We start from the raw sequence: 16,484 nt of genomic DNA, 5'->3' as shown, positions 1-16,484 counted from the left end.
GGCAGATTAGGCCCTCCTGACATTTAAGTCACTACAGTCTTGCCACCATCACTCTTTTAATTATGTCTTCCCCTTCTTCCCCCTGCCCTGCTGCTTTGCCTAATAAGCAGAAGGCTGCTCTCTGTTGTGGAAAATTTTCAGCAATTCTGTTCATTCAGTTTTCATGGACCTGAGATGCCCTCCCTCCCCATTCTGAATTCCAGCGGCCTCTCTCCCTCAAAGATGCCTGTCAGCAAGCTAAGTCTGCAGCCCCCGAAAGGACATGCTACAAGAAAAAGGAATCTGGAGAAAACATCTCAGCAGCAGAATCTGAGAGCTGACCAGGGCTTTAGCATCTCTCCGATGCCGTCTCTTCACATTTCCCTCTCTTAGGTGATACAGAAACCCAGAGAGTTTAGACGCTTTGCCCGAAGCGGACGTGCTTCAGCTGTTCTGGTCACATAGCCAGGCCCCAAATGAGGCTCCATCAACCAGGTCTTCAACAAAAGAGAATAACCAAGAACAGAAATGGACCTTCTATTCTACTCCTTCTCTTCAAACACAACCAAATCAGATTCATCTGGAGAGTTGAGTACCTTAGCCATAAAGACCTGGAAGAGATTCCAGAACATTCCTTGGTCTCCTTTGGTAATTTACTCACACTCTAAAGTTTTCAGATTATGTTTTTTTTAATGTTAACCCAGATGGTCCTCAACCAGGGCAGATACGCCCCCCTGGGACAACTGAAATATACACGTACATTTTTACTTGTCACAATGACTAGAGGGTTACCTTTATAAGGCAGAGTAGAGGGAAGCTAAATGTCCTGTAACTCTAGGAACAGTCCCAAACAACGAAGAACTGTCTCCCCCCAAATGCCAACAACCATGTCCTCAGCGAGAACACAGCAATCCATCCTTTGCAGTTGGCTAACCTAGCTGAGCTCAGAATAAGACAAATGCTAACACCACTCTCCTAAAAACCCTTCTCAGCACTCAGATGCTTATCAGGCCACTTCTCAGGACGTTCTCTTCCTGGGCCATTTACTCGCAAACCTTGACAGAGCAGCACAGGGCCTCTAAGACTGGCAAGGTGCAGAGCGAGTGGCTGCCAAAGATGTTGAGAGAAGAGCAATGTCTAGGTAACAGCTTTTGTAGATCTGATTTCAACAAACAATCGCCTTGACGTCCACTCTGAGCAAAGAACGCACAGAGAGAGCACATCCACGAGGCTGGCCGGGAGGGGGCAGGGACAGTGCTGAGCTGGGACTACGGGGCTTTATTTTTTTCTCTCCTTCAAGGAGTAATCACTCATTAACAACTCTTCCCTTCCCCCACATCGAGCTACTCAGACCTGAAAATCCCTCAAAAACAAAATAACCAATCTGTGAAAAAGAAGAATCAAGAACCTAAAGAAGGCAAGGAGATCAGGAAATCCGGCCTTTCCCCTACCAAGTGCAAAGCAAATTTTACATGTTATTCCTTAAGACTCGGAAGTCACGTCCAGGTTCTGCATACCGGCAATAAGATTTCATGTGTGGAAGACAGTATCACAAAATCCTTCTGAAACATAATTTGGAGTCCTTGTAAAGATAATGTACATTGGGCTCCTAGCCCCATCTAAGGAATTAATATCTACAGTAACGAAAAATCAAGAAAGAGACTCATTAGAATAAGGCTCCAAAGTGAACTCATTATGGAGTAGCTTCATTCCTTGTGACATTCAAAACCAGACTGGTGACAGGGCATAGAAACCTGGGAGAGTAGTGTCCCCTGGCCATTCACACTCGCACAGGACAAGAAAGATGGCTCCAGTTGGGAGGTCATCAGGCACGCATGCTGCTTCTAAGCACAAACAAATGACAACCTAGGAAGCGAGGTCGACACCATCAGCCCAGGGCCCCCGCCTGGCTGCGCATCAGAACCACCTTAGGAGCTCTGAAGCTCTCTCATACCCAGACTCCACCCCTAGAGTTTCTGATTTAATCAGTCCGGGGTGAGGCCCAACCACTGGTTATTTTTTTAAAGCTTGCCAGATGGTTCTAATGTGCAGTAGGATCGAGACAAGTAGGGTGCTGGTGACTTCCAATCAAGAGGATCAAAGAAGGCTCTGGGGAGGAGAGGGCTTCTCAGGCGGGGTCTGAAGGATATTTTATGTACAGATAGGAGGCAAAAGAATTCCAGGCATGGGCAAAGGAACAGTGGGAAGAAATTACGGGACAACGATCATGTGATTCTCTGCGAGCTGAACATACGATGTGTGATGAGGAGTGGGGGAAAATAAATGTAGAAAGGTAAGCTGGAGCCAGGTTGTCGAAGGCTCTGAATGGCCCATTAGCGCTGCCCACAGGTACTGGCGGGTGGGCAGGCAGGTGTGTGGGCTCTGGTTGGCCATCCTGTGCAATAGCGGAACCCCAGCCATGGAAACATATCTATGCTCTGTCTGCAGGCAACAGCCCTAGCACAATGCTTTACAAAGTAGGTTCTAGAAACCACTGTTCTGCTGATGTTAATAGGTGCACCACCAAAAAAAAAAAGGTGGGAAGGAAGAAGAGGCTAGTTTTTTTTGTGGGGGGGTGGAGGGGAAAGGGGTGACCAATAATCAAATGATTCTGGGAAAAACTGGATTTAAAAAATAAAAAATAGGTTTTTTCTTGCAGGATTTTTCAGTACTTTTGACATCCCAGTGGGCAACATAAGATCTAAGAAGAGGAATGAGGATGCAACTGTTTCCCAAATATGTGACTATGACATCCTTTCCTGGAGGCACATCTCAAGGGACTCATGTTCCCTGGGCCTAGAACACACTTTGATAAAAAATGGCCTCACCTGAGTGTCCCTAAGAGATTGTGTCTGACCACCCAGAAACTTAAACATATGTCTCTGCTGCTTGCTAGCTGACAAGGGTAAGAAAAATAGGCAGCTCAGATGACCAAGAGGGAGCAGGGGTCAGGGGGAAAGGCTTTCCTCTTACTGTTTTCTCAAAAAAGACATATATTGTTATTTCTTCAAAATCTGATTATAAGCATATGGAAATTTTAGAAACTTTAAGAAGTATTACATGAAAACCTTTAAAAGCAATATCTCACCTGGTAATTATGGACTTCAGGATTTGTTTTAGAGCTGAAAAAGAAAAAAAAATTGCAATGTAACAGGTTGTAAAGTGGCATTATTACTGATTTATTTAATAATCACAAGCGTATCCTAAGCACTACCTGCTCTGTTAGAGACTTTCATGAACACTATTTCTTTTTGGTTATTAACTGCTTAAATGACCCTATAACTGGGAAAACCCAACAGCAACTTTCATTCATCATTTTAGAGCTCACAAACAGAAACACACACGCCATATTCCAGAATCCTGCTTGTGATGTCACGTTTTGGTGGCAAAAAGGAGGTCCTTTCAGTTGGGCAAACCAAGTAATTTTAGCTCCCACTGCAGGCCTGCCCTGGTGTTGCTGGGTGGCCCACGGCACCAGGCAGCTCCAGTGATGCCCAGAGCTTTCTCCAGCTGGAGGGAGAGCCACCGGCCACTTCTGAGCATCCACCACCATGGGCCCCACTGCTATTAACAATGCTGCCGTGATCCGGCCACCACTCTAGAATGTTCACTCCATGCCATGCTCTGTCCTGGGAGCTTCACATCTGTTATTATTTAATCCACACAACAAAGTTATGAGGTGAATAAATGTTACCACCTCATTTTACAGATAACAGAACCGCTGCCTAACAGAGAAGTTAGGAAATGCGCTCTGGGTCAGCCGGCTACTCGACGGCAGTACCAGGACTGGAATTGACATCTGCTCAGAATTGAAGCCCACATTCTTCCCACTAAGCCAAGTTGGCTCTCCGAGGGCCTGAGAAAAGCTTCTCGTATACAATCCTACTTTGATGGACTGTTGAGTAGAACTACTCTGGTAAAAAAATATGGGTGGAGGAGGCTGGTGTAAAACATGATGTGTTTACTACGCAAGCTTGGCATCTGCCAGAGAAACCACAAACACGGCACAGTCACTGGGCAACGTTGCTAGGGTGGTGTGCTCGAAATCAAGGTTTACTGCTGCTCCCACAATGAGAGGGAAACATATCCTTGTTATGAGTCTTGCTTGGGCTTTGAACGGCCCTGTGTTCCAGTTTCCAGAGAGGGCGAGTGCATGAGCCAGGCTCTGGGCCGGGTTCACCTCTGGCTGGATTCCACCAGGAAGGTGAAGTGTTCTGCAAGGTGCTATTTTTCTGGTATCATCTCTGCAGCCCAGGGCACATTCCATCCCTGGCTCCCATCACAATCCCACCCACCCTGGGATCCCACAGGCTGTGAAGAGCAATTGAACAGCTGTGAACAGTGGTTATTAGCTGATTTGTTCCTAAAGGATGTATTTATTGTTCTTTTTTTTTTTTGGTGGAGATTTTTTTTTTTAGTTGGTTTTGGTTCCCAATATATATAATCTCCACTAGATGCTAAGAGGAAAATGTAATTTTATTAGGGAAAAACAAAACAATCACTTCCTTAGAGAGCAAAGGAATGAAATGTTGTAACTTACAAGCTCCTGAGAATTAAAAGCAAGACAGGCTGACAGGTGGAGAAAGGTGCAAATACTTTTAGCTTGCTGCCTGCCTAGGGATCCCAGAAACAGGCCTCAACTAACCCGTATAGGAACACTGCAACCTCCTCCCACCCTTGGGCACAGAGCATGATGGGCAGCAGTCCAACAGGACACTTAAGGCCCTTCATTAGGTGCTGAGAACTGAACCCAGACCAAGAGTGAGACGCCTGACCCCCAGCAGAGCAGCATTGCAGGTGGAGTGGAATCAGAGACACGAGGCTGAGTTTCCAGCCGTGTGACACAAGGAGCCAGTTACGTTCTCTAGAACCTTGGGGCCCTGGACGCTGCCTTGGGGCTACCAGGGGGAGAGGCGGCAGATGAGTAGCAGGCACGGGCCCCTCCCTCTCTCCTCATCTAGAGTGGCCCCACTTTTGTCCTCTGTGTTGGGCTTCTTTGTCAGGTTTCTTCTGGGGGGTGAAAATCAGAGGCTAAAAAAGTGTGAAAACACATGGACCTAGCCCAATCTCCTTGTTTTCAAATGAGCAAAAGGAGGCCCTTTTGGGTTAGAGCGAAGCTGGGCTTGGGGGGAGGCCTCCAGATCCCTAGCCAGCTCTGTCACCACTGACCAGGGCATCGGCTACCCTCTCCACCACGTGCCAGGCTCTGCCAACTGTCGAGAGTGCACGGCACGGCCAGGCTGTGCTGATCTCAAAGGCCTCCCTCCCTAGCAGCCCGAGACCTGTGCCTGGGATGACCGACAGGCTAAGGAAAGTGGGTACTGGTCAGAGGCTGCAGCCTGGATACAAGGGCTGAAACAACTCCAATCTGTGATTCTCTAGCATGACGGCTGTCCATCTAAGAAGTCAAAACTCACGTAAGCAAACAGCCGTCTCAGAGGGAGAAAGTGAGGTACCTGCAAGACAGGACAGTGTTTCTCACCTGAGCCACACACTAGAATCACCTGGGAGCTTTAAAAACCACAGACGCCTGGGTCCCACCCAGACATTGATTCAACTTGCCTGGAGCACAGCCAGGCTGAGGGGGACAGGTCAAAGCTCACCAGATGATTCCAATGTACAGGAAAGAACAAGAACACCTGTGCTAGGGAAGGGGCCGGCAAATCACACCCCCGGAACCAAACCTGGCCCACCTGCATTCGCACGTAAAGTTTTATTGGAACACAGCCGTGTTCATTCATTTACATATCGTCTGTGGCTGCTTTCACGCTCCAAACACAGAGCTGAGTCGGCGTGAAAGAGACAGCAGAGCCTGCAAAGTCTAAAATATTTACTCTGGCTCTTGACAGAAAGTTTGCTGACACCTGTGCTAGAGTTTCGGTCTCGTGACGAGTTCTTTTTCCTGCAGGAATTTCAACAAAAGTATTTAATAGAGGTCTTCTACGTTGCATGACCATAACACCCACACGTCACTGGGCGAATCCAGCTCTCATGGCGCTTTTGTGCAAGAGCACAGCCTTTCTTTCCCGTCACCGCCTGCAATGCCATTAGCATCGTGCGTGGTACACATTCCTATCACCTTTATCACCCACTATTACAATAAACAAAGCACAGAGCTACTCAAACAAAGCAGCTGTGTTTTGCAAAAAAACAAACTGTCTTGGAACATTCTATTGTGTACTTATCGAAAGCCAGGAGGATGCTATAGCTAGGCAGTAGGAAAAGGGAAAAAAAAAAAATAGAATCAGGTGAGTCATTCTGTGATTTAATTGTATTAAGGAGAAAGTCAACACTGCAAATAAATACAATAATTAGAGAGCAGAGCAATAGCCCCGAGTCCGGGGGCACTTACCAGAGCTGAGCCGCTATCACCGGGTTGCTTGCTTTAAAGGAAAAACAGAAAGACATCTTAGAGAGCTTTGTCACTTTTACCGTGCAATGACAATGACCAGGAAAGAGATTTTGGTGATCTCAGAGCAGTCCCGACCTCAGAGGGCAGAATCTTCACCCTGGCTACTTCTCCTTTCCAGAGGAAGAGTAAATCGCCCTTCCTCTATGCCCTGCCCTCCAGTTCACTCACTGAGCACGCTCCCAGGGCCAGGCTCTAGGACGCAGAGACTACTAGAGACAGTCCTGACACAGACAAATGGAAAACAGCATAAGGTGATACAGGCTGAAACCTAAGTGTGAACCTGTCCGAGGAGCTCAGGGCAGACATTCTGACTGGGGCACAGGTGTGTCTGTAGGAGGAGGCCACGCAGAGGGGGAGCTTATCTATCTACACTCCATTTCGTTTTTAAAAGGATGCACCATGGAAAAGCATTAAAAGCTTTTCAACGATGCCAGAACTCGGGCTGGAAAAAATGTCAGTAAAATAAAGGAGGAAAAGAGGATAGAGACCAGGAAGGAAAGTGGACGAGAAAGAATCACAGAACCTGGAGTCTGGCAGGGCTCTTAAAGCCATCTCATGGGGTCAAGCTACAGGATGCCCCCTCCCCTCTGTGGCAGCCACACCAAGCGGTCCTTCCCTTTGTGCCTGCACACATCTCCAGGGACTGGGAGCTCACCACTGTCTCGAGACAGCGCTATCTTTGGAGAGCCCCATTAGAAAGTTCTTCCTTATATTGGGGGTGTTTCTGGACAACTGTGACCCGATCTGCTACAAGCACAAGCATAATGCTAGTCAGGGAGGTTAACAAAGCCCTTGGGACAGAGTTCTCACCACTCCTCACCCCCTCCCCACCCCATCGCTGTCACTCCCAGTTCCTGCAATCAATCACCCTTCACGGACCTGTCACCCTCCTCCGGGCACGCCCCTATCCTCCCACCCTCTGGGCTTTCTTGAAGGTGAGGCCACATTTCCTGGGCTCTGGGCATTTTTTCTCTACTAAAGCAGCCAAGAATGAGTTTAGAGACATTTTGGCTGCCAGGCTATCGCACCGTTGGTTCAAAAAGGAAGGAAACAGTGGGGAACACAAGGTTAAAGATTCTAGAAGGGGAAGTATAGGTGCCAGGTCCCACTAAGTCCTGAGTCATACAAGAAAAACATGGAATGGCCACTACAGGTAAATGATACACAGGAGGTGGTGAGGAGGGTTGAGAAGGCAGAGGCCCTGCTATAAAAAAGTACACAATTTAGTGCTAAACTGAGGAGCAATCAAGCGCGGCCAAGGAGACCTATGAGACGGGATTTGGAGGCTGGGTTGACACAGAAATGGGCCCGGCTTGCTCATTTACTGACAGAACCTGTACTGGGTACCAGGCCTCAAACAGGTGTGAGGCCACAGCAGTAAATGACAGACATGGCTCAGAGAGTTCTAGAAAGCGGGGGAGGGGCAGACATCTTAGGGCATGGCTAAATTCAAGGGCAGGGTATGTTTGGACTGACTGTGGGACCCAAGTCCAGTATTTAAAAGTTCTGGATGTGCTCTGATGTGGTCAGAATTCTGGTTAGCACAACAATTCTGGTTACCACTTCAAATTGCAAGATGGACGAGAGAAGGGACTGTTTTTTTCCGCAAAGACCCAGCATCGTCTTCCATATACAAGGAATGTGTTGAGCTATGATATTCCTGAGGTCCCCAGTCCAAAAGAACTGAAGAAGCTCAAGAAAAGCAATATGGAAAAGGGGGAGAAGAAAATGAACACATCCAATGGGAAAGACGAACGACAGCCGGAAGGCAGAAGTGGCCTGAATCACATCAAGAGAAACATACCACCTTTGAACGTCGAATGTCTCCGGGATGGATAGCGTTTACTGGGCTTCCTCTCGAAGGTGCTGGTTCTTCGTAACCTGGCGCCGTGTGTAGCTTGATATTCCGTTCGCCCACTGGAACGCAAATATTTTAACGCATGCTACCAATATCAGAGTGTCAGTACATTATACATACTTAGAAGTGAACTTTTATTTTCAAGAGCTCCAATGTAAATTTCAACTTACCTTGAACTCATTTGGTAAAGACACTAAATTAGGCCTTCCATTTGGAAATATAATCACCGTTGCCAAATCCAGGCTGTATTATAGGGGCAGATATTTCCACCGAAGGACAAAACCTGCAATTTAGGTACCAGCCACTTCGCTGCACAAACCAAGGAGGGCTGAGTACTAGGAACGTCTGACTAAGGAACGTCTGACTAAGAGAACATTGATTTGCCCATAAAATAACCTTTCATGAAACACATTACATAGACATTTAATTCCTTTAAAAGGTTGTTATCAATGACCACTTCACTAAACCTTGGCTTTCCTTGCTATGCCAAGGGAAACATAACTTCTTTCACCAACACTTGCTGGGTTTCAACCAACGTGCCGCCCGGCTGCAGCTTCCAGGGGGTATGCTGTTTTCGTCTGATCTATTACTGCTTCATTTCAGCCACCCTCGGTTTAGGATTTCTCGGATGGAAGGAGCCATTTGCCACTTGCTCTAAGTGCCTCCAAAGGGCAACCTCATCTCCAAACTCCCCTTCTTATGCATCTCCTTAAAGAGCAGAAAGGAGCCTGGTCTGGGCCAAATCTTAAGGGAGTTTCCTCCTAGGACGGAAAATCCTGCCTTGGCAACCACCGACAGTCCTTCCCTCCTCACTTTAGGTAGAGCAGACATCAGCATACCGTGCAACATCTCCGCTAACCTTTGCAGTTCTGACATTTCCATCCTCCACAGAACCCCGTGAGTCGACTCATTCTCAAAAAGGACTTGGTTTCTCCTACCCCCACCGCAGCATTTAAAAATACAATCAAATAAAATAATTCTTTAAATACAAGTGCACATCCATTTCCTTGCACGGTAGAGAAATCTGAAATGAGCAAATCTTCTGGCATTTTAAACAGAGTTCAAGGACATGCCATGTGTGGATGTGTGGGCAGAGGTTATGAAACGATGTGAAGTTTTAGATCTTGTAACAGCGATTCTCAGATCTGTAAATGTGCCTCAGAAATCGACCTTGGGAGCGCATTTAAAACGCATGTCCCCAGGCCTTATTCATACATGCACACGTGCACATCCATAGATTCTGATTGCCAAGGTTTTAGAAGAGGTTATAAATCCTCATTTTTAACAAACACCCAGGGAGTTTGCATGCATTTTGAGAGACATGGTCTTAGAATCATAGGCAAAAAAAATCAGAATATATTCTCTATTTCTTCAGGATATTTTCAGATTCAATCCTTTTCAGAGCCTACTCTGGGTCACCCGCACACACACAGATATTTGCTCTCATTCTTAATCGTCACCAAATTTCTTGACATTGGCATGTGAAAGGCAATAGAGTAGTAGTTAGAAATATAAGAACCATGCTGCCTACGGTTGAATCTCAGCTCTATCACTCACTGGCTGTGTGTGACTTTGGGCAGATTATGTAACCCCCCTGGCCCGAGTTTCCTTATCTGTAAAATGGGACTACTTAGCTTATTATGGCTGCTACAAGGATTAAGAGTTACTACATAAAAAGTTCTAGTGCTGTGCGGTCGACGGAGCTTTCCACAATGATGCTTATATTGTTTGCACTGCCCAGTATGGTAGCCATCAGCCCCATGTGCCCTGAGCACTTAAAGCATGGTTAGTGAGGCCGAGGAATTACATTTTAAAATTTATTTAATATTAATTAATCTATATGGCTACATGTGGCTCGTATCTACTGTATTAGCATAGTTTCAGCTGAATATCAGCTATTAATAATTTTATTATTAGCCCCATTTTATCAATGAGGATACGGAGGCTTAAAAGAGCTTCAGAGAGTCGACTGCAGGTCAGGTCCTACGAAAGAAGCAGGGACAGGATGCCCAGCTCAAGCCTCTGGACGCGGAGCCCTTGCTCCACTCACAAAAAACATCACAGCCGCCCTCCTCGGAAACACGAGATCGCGTTGTCAAAACGACTCCCACCTGAATCTGAAGCGAGACCCCAGCCGGATAAAGTCTGATCTGTTTGACTTGCTATTTCCTGGCGTCCGCAGCCGGAAGAAGGCGTGATGCTCAACGGCGCATTTCCAGAGGTGCTTACAGGTTCTGGCGCTGTCCAAGCGGAACACGAACGTGTGCTCTTGCTCCCGTCCCTTGTGGGGGAAGCACAGGGTCCTCGTTTAAATGAGCGTTTGTAACATCGATGGATTACGCACAGCAAGGAGGGAAAACGGGAGCAAGGCTCACCTGCTCATCATCCTCCACCACCACCAGTGTCAATTTGCTCTTTTTAAAATCCATTTTGGTAATTTTAGGCCTGGTCAGAGAGAAAACATTTTAAAACTACAATCTGCAGGAGAACCATCTACACATCAAACAGCAGTTTCCTTTCTACTTTTTAAGCTTAGATTTGCTAAAGAAATCATTCATTCATTTAAGCGTGATTATCCAGAAGTTTCAATGCCAGTGCAAGACACCCATAAACACAAGAGGATGGTGTGTTTTTAAAATGCATCTGGGTGTTGCAAATATCCCTCCATAATCATCCATCACATATAATTCCACCACAAAATAGGAAAAGACATTTTTAATATTAGACAAAACTAAATTACCAAAAGAATAAGCCTATTTTGTTAGCTCCTTCAAAGATTAATATGCCTGTCGGGGTCAGTCCAAGAGAATATTCACAGCCGTCTCTTCCCTACAAATAAATGAAGTGACAATCGGTAGAGGGTTCTAACAGGTCGTCACAGAGCAGAATGCAAAACAGTTCCCTCACCACGTTACTTTGTTTGCACACAGTTTACAAATTTCTCAGTCACAGTGAAACCCAGGTACTTAAACGCACACAGTGCTTACCCTGACAACGTGCATGTCTACCCCATACATTTCCAGCCACTTCGCTTTATTCAGATAGGAGAGTTCCGCCTGGGCAGGGCTCTTTCCCCTTAGAAAAACCAACGGAGACACATGTAAACTGCAACTCGTACACCCACAGCATTCTGAAGGGCACAGCCACACTAAGGGACGCTAAGCAGCAGTTAAAGGAACGAGGGACACTGGTTTACATTAACACGACAAGACCTCCAAGAACAGACTGCTAATTTGAATAGAAAGATGGCAGAGCAGTGCTTATCATATGAACACTTGAGGAAACAAAACAATTTTTGTGTGTGTATCCATGTATGTACGTGCAAAGGAAAAAGGCTGGAAGGATATACCACTGACTGCTAACAATGGCTTCCTGCAGGGAGGAAAGAGAAAGAGAAAGAGAAAAAGAGAGAGAGAGAGAGAGAGAGAGAGAGAGAGAGAGAGAGAGTGAGTGTGTGTGTGTGTGTGTGTTGTGTGTGTGTGTAGGGGGTGGGGCAAGACGATTTGACATCTACATATTTCCATGTTGTTTCAATGTGATACAAGAATGCGGTAACGTCACTTTCCACTTTCAAAAAAGTCATATGTCCTTCAGAATGACTGTGGGACAACAGGAAACCATGCTAAGTGTCTGAGTCCAAGAGGGACCTGGAACAGGCAGTGTTTTGGGAACACGAGTCAGGAGGGAGGAAAGGTGGCACTGGCAGTCCAGGCACAAAACTGTTTGACTGCAGGGGCAAAGGAGGAGAAACCAAGAGATAAATCACAGGGCTGGATTTGGCCGTGGTGACCTCATGTCCTGAAACATCACGCTGTACAACACATGGTCTCGAATATGAGTGTTCCTGTTAGGGACAACAGGACAACCCTTTCTAAAGGATTTACTCTAGAAGGTCAGGCCACGGACAGAGACCCAGGGGTGCGAGAATGTATCGAGGCAGTGCCTGGTCGCTTTCCTTAGGAGGCCAGGATAGCGGTGGCATCCCTGGCAGCAACGAGCAAATCAGGACCAGGCTCTGTCATTCAGAGAGAGAAACAGGAGTGTGGCTTGGTTCTTATTGTACATCTCTGGAAAGAGATGCCGTGTGGGCCTTTGGAAAAACAGGACTGAAGCTCAGGAGACAAGTGAAGAGTTGGAGCTGCAATTTTACAGTCATCAACAGAGCAATTCTGCTGGCAGATAAAAGAGTCTGACAAACGATTACGTATTACAAAATAAATATATCAGAATGCTAGATGGTAGCGTCAAGGTACCTGCACTCTTTCCATCTGTGGAAGATATCAAATTCCATCGCTTCTGTCTGATTTGGAATGAACCGAAACTCAGACACAAGCTCTGGTGTGTGTTCTGGAAGCTCGCACTCCCCAAGCTCCGCTGCAAGTTTCATAAAAGGGAGGAAAAGAGGAGACAGTGAATGCTTTCCGTTATTGCCGCACCAGGTCCACAGGCATTCTGCACGATTAGAAAGCACAGGTACCCCCTGGTGTACGACTCTCTCCTTTCAGGAGGATTTAACTCTCACTCGTACCCACATGCACATTCAGAATCCCCCAGAATCATTCTAATGCCCTCCTCACTGGGCGATACACCATCATCTTAGTTATTACTGTCTTTCTCCCGACTATTTCTCCTACCCAGGGAGGCCCCGATCCCATTTCCCCCATGAAGCGGTAGAGCCCGAATTTGTGATAAAAGGCAATTGCAGGGAATGAGGATCTGCCCAGAAACGGCCATTTAACAAGGCTCTCATTAAGGGTAGGTCCGAGCAGCACTCCCGAGTCTGCAGTGCTGGAGAGGACCAATCAAGAATTTGGTACATGTAGCATCTGGAAAAAAAATATGTCAGGAGGGAGAGGGAAGCAGTGAGGGAGTGCGGGAGGAGGGGGTGACAGGGCTGCAGGAGCAACCGCAGCAACTCAGGCAGAACCTGGGAGGGAGCCGGCTGCACAGAGAGGAGGAGCAGCCACGTGCGCGGTCCCAGCAAAAAGCCCCAAGCGTGCTGCACCGTCCTTGGCTCTTGTCAAGTCCCCCAGAGAACGGAGGGCCTAGGACATGGGGGCCCCACTCCTCCAGGACACGAAGGAGAAAATCCACTCTCCCTGCTCGCTGCCCCATCTCTGCAGCTCAGGAAGCACACCCCAGAAGGAAAAGGAACCCTCCAGGGTTTCCTCTAATATCTTGCTACACAAAGCGTGGTGTGCAACCAATAGCATCAGCATCAGCTGGGAGCTTGCTCACAATGCAGAATCTCAGGCCCCAGCCCAGACCTACTGAAGCAAAACCTGCCTTCTCACAAGATGCCCCGGTGACTGGTGCACACATTACTTTGAACAGTACTGATCTACAACAGAGGTTTTTGAACTTGAGCCTGCATGAAGATCACCTGGTAGGCTCGCTAAAACACACACTGCTGGACCCCACCCCCAAGATTCTGATTCCTTGGGTCTAGCATAAGGCGTGAGAATTCGCGGTTCTAACAAGTTCCCAGGTGCTGCTGATGTGGCTGACCCAGGGAACATACTTTGAGAACCAATGCTTCACACAACAACATATGGTGGGATTCACCATATGCCTGAACACCTCGAGTGACAGCAACTCACTATGTGCCCAGCAGGCCTCTCCATCTGCTTCTGAGTATCCCAATCCCAGGGGCCACCTTTCCAGGAGAGGGACTCCAGGTAGCTTGCAGGATAAAACTTCCCCATCCATACACAGGAAGCAGTAATACCAAACTCAGAGGGGTGGTGGGAGGACTGTACAGGACAGGGTCTGACTCAAGGTGGGGAGCTAGTGAATATTTCCTCACCTGGCCGCAGCCCCTTGTCTGCAACTCTGAATTGGATGGCACCCCTAAGACCCCCAGGGGGTCTGGGTCAGGGTGTGCAGCTGCTTGAGGCCTTGGGCAAAGTCACAAATGAAGACTCTGTTCTGGAATATTTGCCTAGACAAGGTGAGGGCTGGGATCCCAAGGCTGGAGGCCACCAATGACCTCTGACCAAGAGGCCACTCTGAATCTAGGGATCTGACAAGGCCAGAGGGACAGTCTGGGATGTGACCTCTTTGATATGAACCCATGGGTCAAAGTGAGCCAATGGAGCCCTGCGTTTACTGGTGTGTCTGGACAAGACTGGACTGACCGTGCCACCGACATCCTCAAGCAGAGGAAGGAGAAGCCAGATGACGACAACGCTTCCCTAAGACCAGGCAAGGGGGCCGGTGTCCCTCCTCATCATTACTGGACTAAAACAGGCCTGTGTGACGCCTGGCACACCCCTTCTGAGGTAGCACGCCTGCCTTCCAAGAATCTGCCGGCAAAAGGACACTTCCCTCAGTCTGCGAACTCTCCAGCTGCGGAGGGTGTGGAGAGTGGTGAAATAGCTCAGACACGGGAGAGCCTGAATCCCAACTCTCCCGTATAATACCTGTGTGACCTGGGCAAGTCATTAATCGCTCTGGGTCTCTGGCGCCTTATCCATTAATTAGAAACTGTTACAAAGATGAAACAAGACCACGGACACATCACAAATGATTGCCCCATTCTCCCTCTTCCCTTCTTTTTCTTCTTGCCTGGATTAATCTTCAAACGGATCATCAATTTACTTCCCCAAACAGCGTGGCCTCCATGCAGGGAGACTGCATCACAACTCTGGAGGCACCATTGATTCAAGGACAGCCACAGCAGGACATGTCTTCAAGGCTCAAGCACGGAAGGAAACACGACCTTGATTTTATTCAAACCCAAAGACGCTCTCGAGATATTTCTAGTCCAAGGCAAATTGGCTCCACTGTGGTTGAACTAGAAAGCAGGCTACAGCATTTACTGATGGGGTGGGGAGAGAAGGGGGCATGGAGGGACAGTGTAACAAGAACTTCCCTTAGACATCTGTGTGTCTAAGTCTTTCGCCTTTTTATTTGTACCTGACAAAATGACTACATCTTAAATTACACTAATGTGGTTCCAACTCAAGTGGGTAATTTCTCCAAGGAGGGCTCATAGCTGATATTCTTGTCTGCCTCAGCTCTGGGGCAAGGCTAATTGTTCTACTGGAGCGGGACTTTGTGGGCATGGCAATGCCTTCATCACACGGGGTAGGATGGTAACACATGTGTCTCATCTTCTAATCACTCGGGACAATGTACAGGCTTGCATATCACACCAAGGCCTTAGGAAGAAATCTCTCCAGTGAACCCGTGGCCCCAGGTCTGATATGGATGCTTTTGTCTCATTAACTACATCCTGACATCCACTGCTGGATCAAGCCTGATGGTCTGACCTCCTGGAGACTTAGAAACTCTAGAGCGGATGCTACTTGGCAAGCTGGTGAAATCTGTACCTGGCCAAAGTGGATGGTCCATTTCCAAGTTCCCCAACCATTACGCGTCCTTATGGCACTTACCATAGGACCGGTGTATCAGGAAAATATAGATGTGAAGCACTTAGCATGGTATTTGGCACAGACGGTTACAGATGACAACACTGTCACCTCCACCACAAGTGCCTTCAGACTATATAGGCAGGCTCCCCTTCAACCAAAGTCCACGTGGTGGGGGGAGGCTCTTCAACTTCGTTCAATTCATTCCATACTTACTAAGCACCTACTGTATGCCAAGCCCTCATTAGATAATAAGAATTAAAAGTGACTAAGGAATAGAAGTATCAGAGAATGGGAGCAAGCTACAGTCGTTAAAAACCATCTTTGTGAGTATAAACATGAAAAAATACATGTACAAAAAAAACCAACTAGAAAACCATACAAAAAAATTTGTATATGACTCTGGCCAGAATTACATTTTAAAAACTCCACTCAAAACTCATAGGTAGAAATTCTGGTTGTCTATGGCTGGCAGGACAGTGGGTTCCTTCCTTCCTTCTGCTTGTCTGATTGTTGTGCGGTTGTCCTGATATTCTATAATAAGCGTGTACTGATTTTATAATTTGAAAAGACTTAGCTCAACTTTTAAATATCAGTAAATACAAAAGCAGGAAGCCAAATTTTATTATGGTGTTCAAAAATAATTAGTAATTATGAATGAATATATCATAATTCATTATCCCACAGAAGCCAGTGAATACACTGGTAAATGAGTCCACAACATATGTCTAATGTACTGATGAAATTCCTTATGTGCAGTTACACATTAGTATCCTTCTAATTAGTGCTGGAGACTTTAGTGTTTCATGTGTATTTTAAACTGAAATCCACCAGTGCATCATATGGATGGAACAGTCAAGGT

The 16,484-nt window shown here is 47.0% G+C and overlaps 1 protein-coding gene across 6 annotated transcripts in view; it reads right to left on the bottom strand.

The window, feature by feature from the left end:
- The window catches only part of EPB41L4B (erythrocyte membrane protein band 4.1 like 4B), a 137,384-nt gene that overhangs the window by 66,174 nt on the left and 54,726 nt on the right, over nucleotides 1-16,484 (bottom strand). For 3 of the 6 annotated variants that reach the window (XM_087419336.1, XM_087419338.1, XM_087419339.1), the window contains exons 7-14: nucleotides 12,503-12,623; nucleotides 11,237-11,324; nucleotides 10,990-11,078; nucleotides 10,625-10,694; nucleotides 10,361-10,530; nucleotides 8,196-8,308; nucleotides 6,332-6,362; nucleotides 3,068-3,101 (exon numbers count right to left, since the gene is read on the bottom strand). In XM_087419336.1, the coding sequence (XP_087275462.1) occupies nucleotides 3,068-3,101; nucleotides 6,332-6,362; nucleotides 8,196-8,308; nucleotides 10,361-10,530; nucleotides 10,625-10,694; nucleotides 10,990-11,078; nucleotides 11,237-11,324; nucleotides 12,503-12,623 (716 nt within the window). The remainder of the gene's footprint in view (nucleotides 1-3,067; nucleotides 3,102-6,331; nucleotides 6,363-8,195; nucleotides 8,309-10,360; nucleotides 10,531-10,624; nucleotides 10,695-10,989; nucleotides 11,079-11,236; nucleotides 11,325-12,502; nucleotides 12,624-16,484) is intronic. The other 3 variants (XM_087419337.1, XM_087419340.1, XM_087419341.1) reach the window with 1 other exon arrangement.

The sequence above is a fragment of the Ceratotherium simum genome, chromosome 29 (genome assembly GCF_057802395.1).
Source record: "Ceratotherium simum simum isolate JZ-2026a chromosome 29, ASM5780239v1, whole genome shotgun sequence".
Classification (NCBI taxonomy): Eukaryota; Metazoa; Chordata; class Mammalia; order Perissodactyla; family Rhinocerotidae; genus Ceratotherium; species Ceratotherium simum.
The sequence above is the reverse complement of the archived record's forward strand: the minus strand, read 5'-3'. Positions and strand labels throughout refer to the sequence as shown.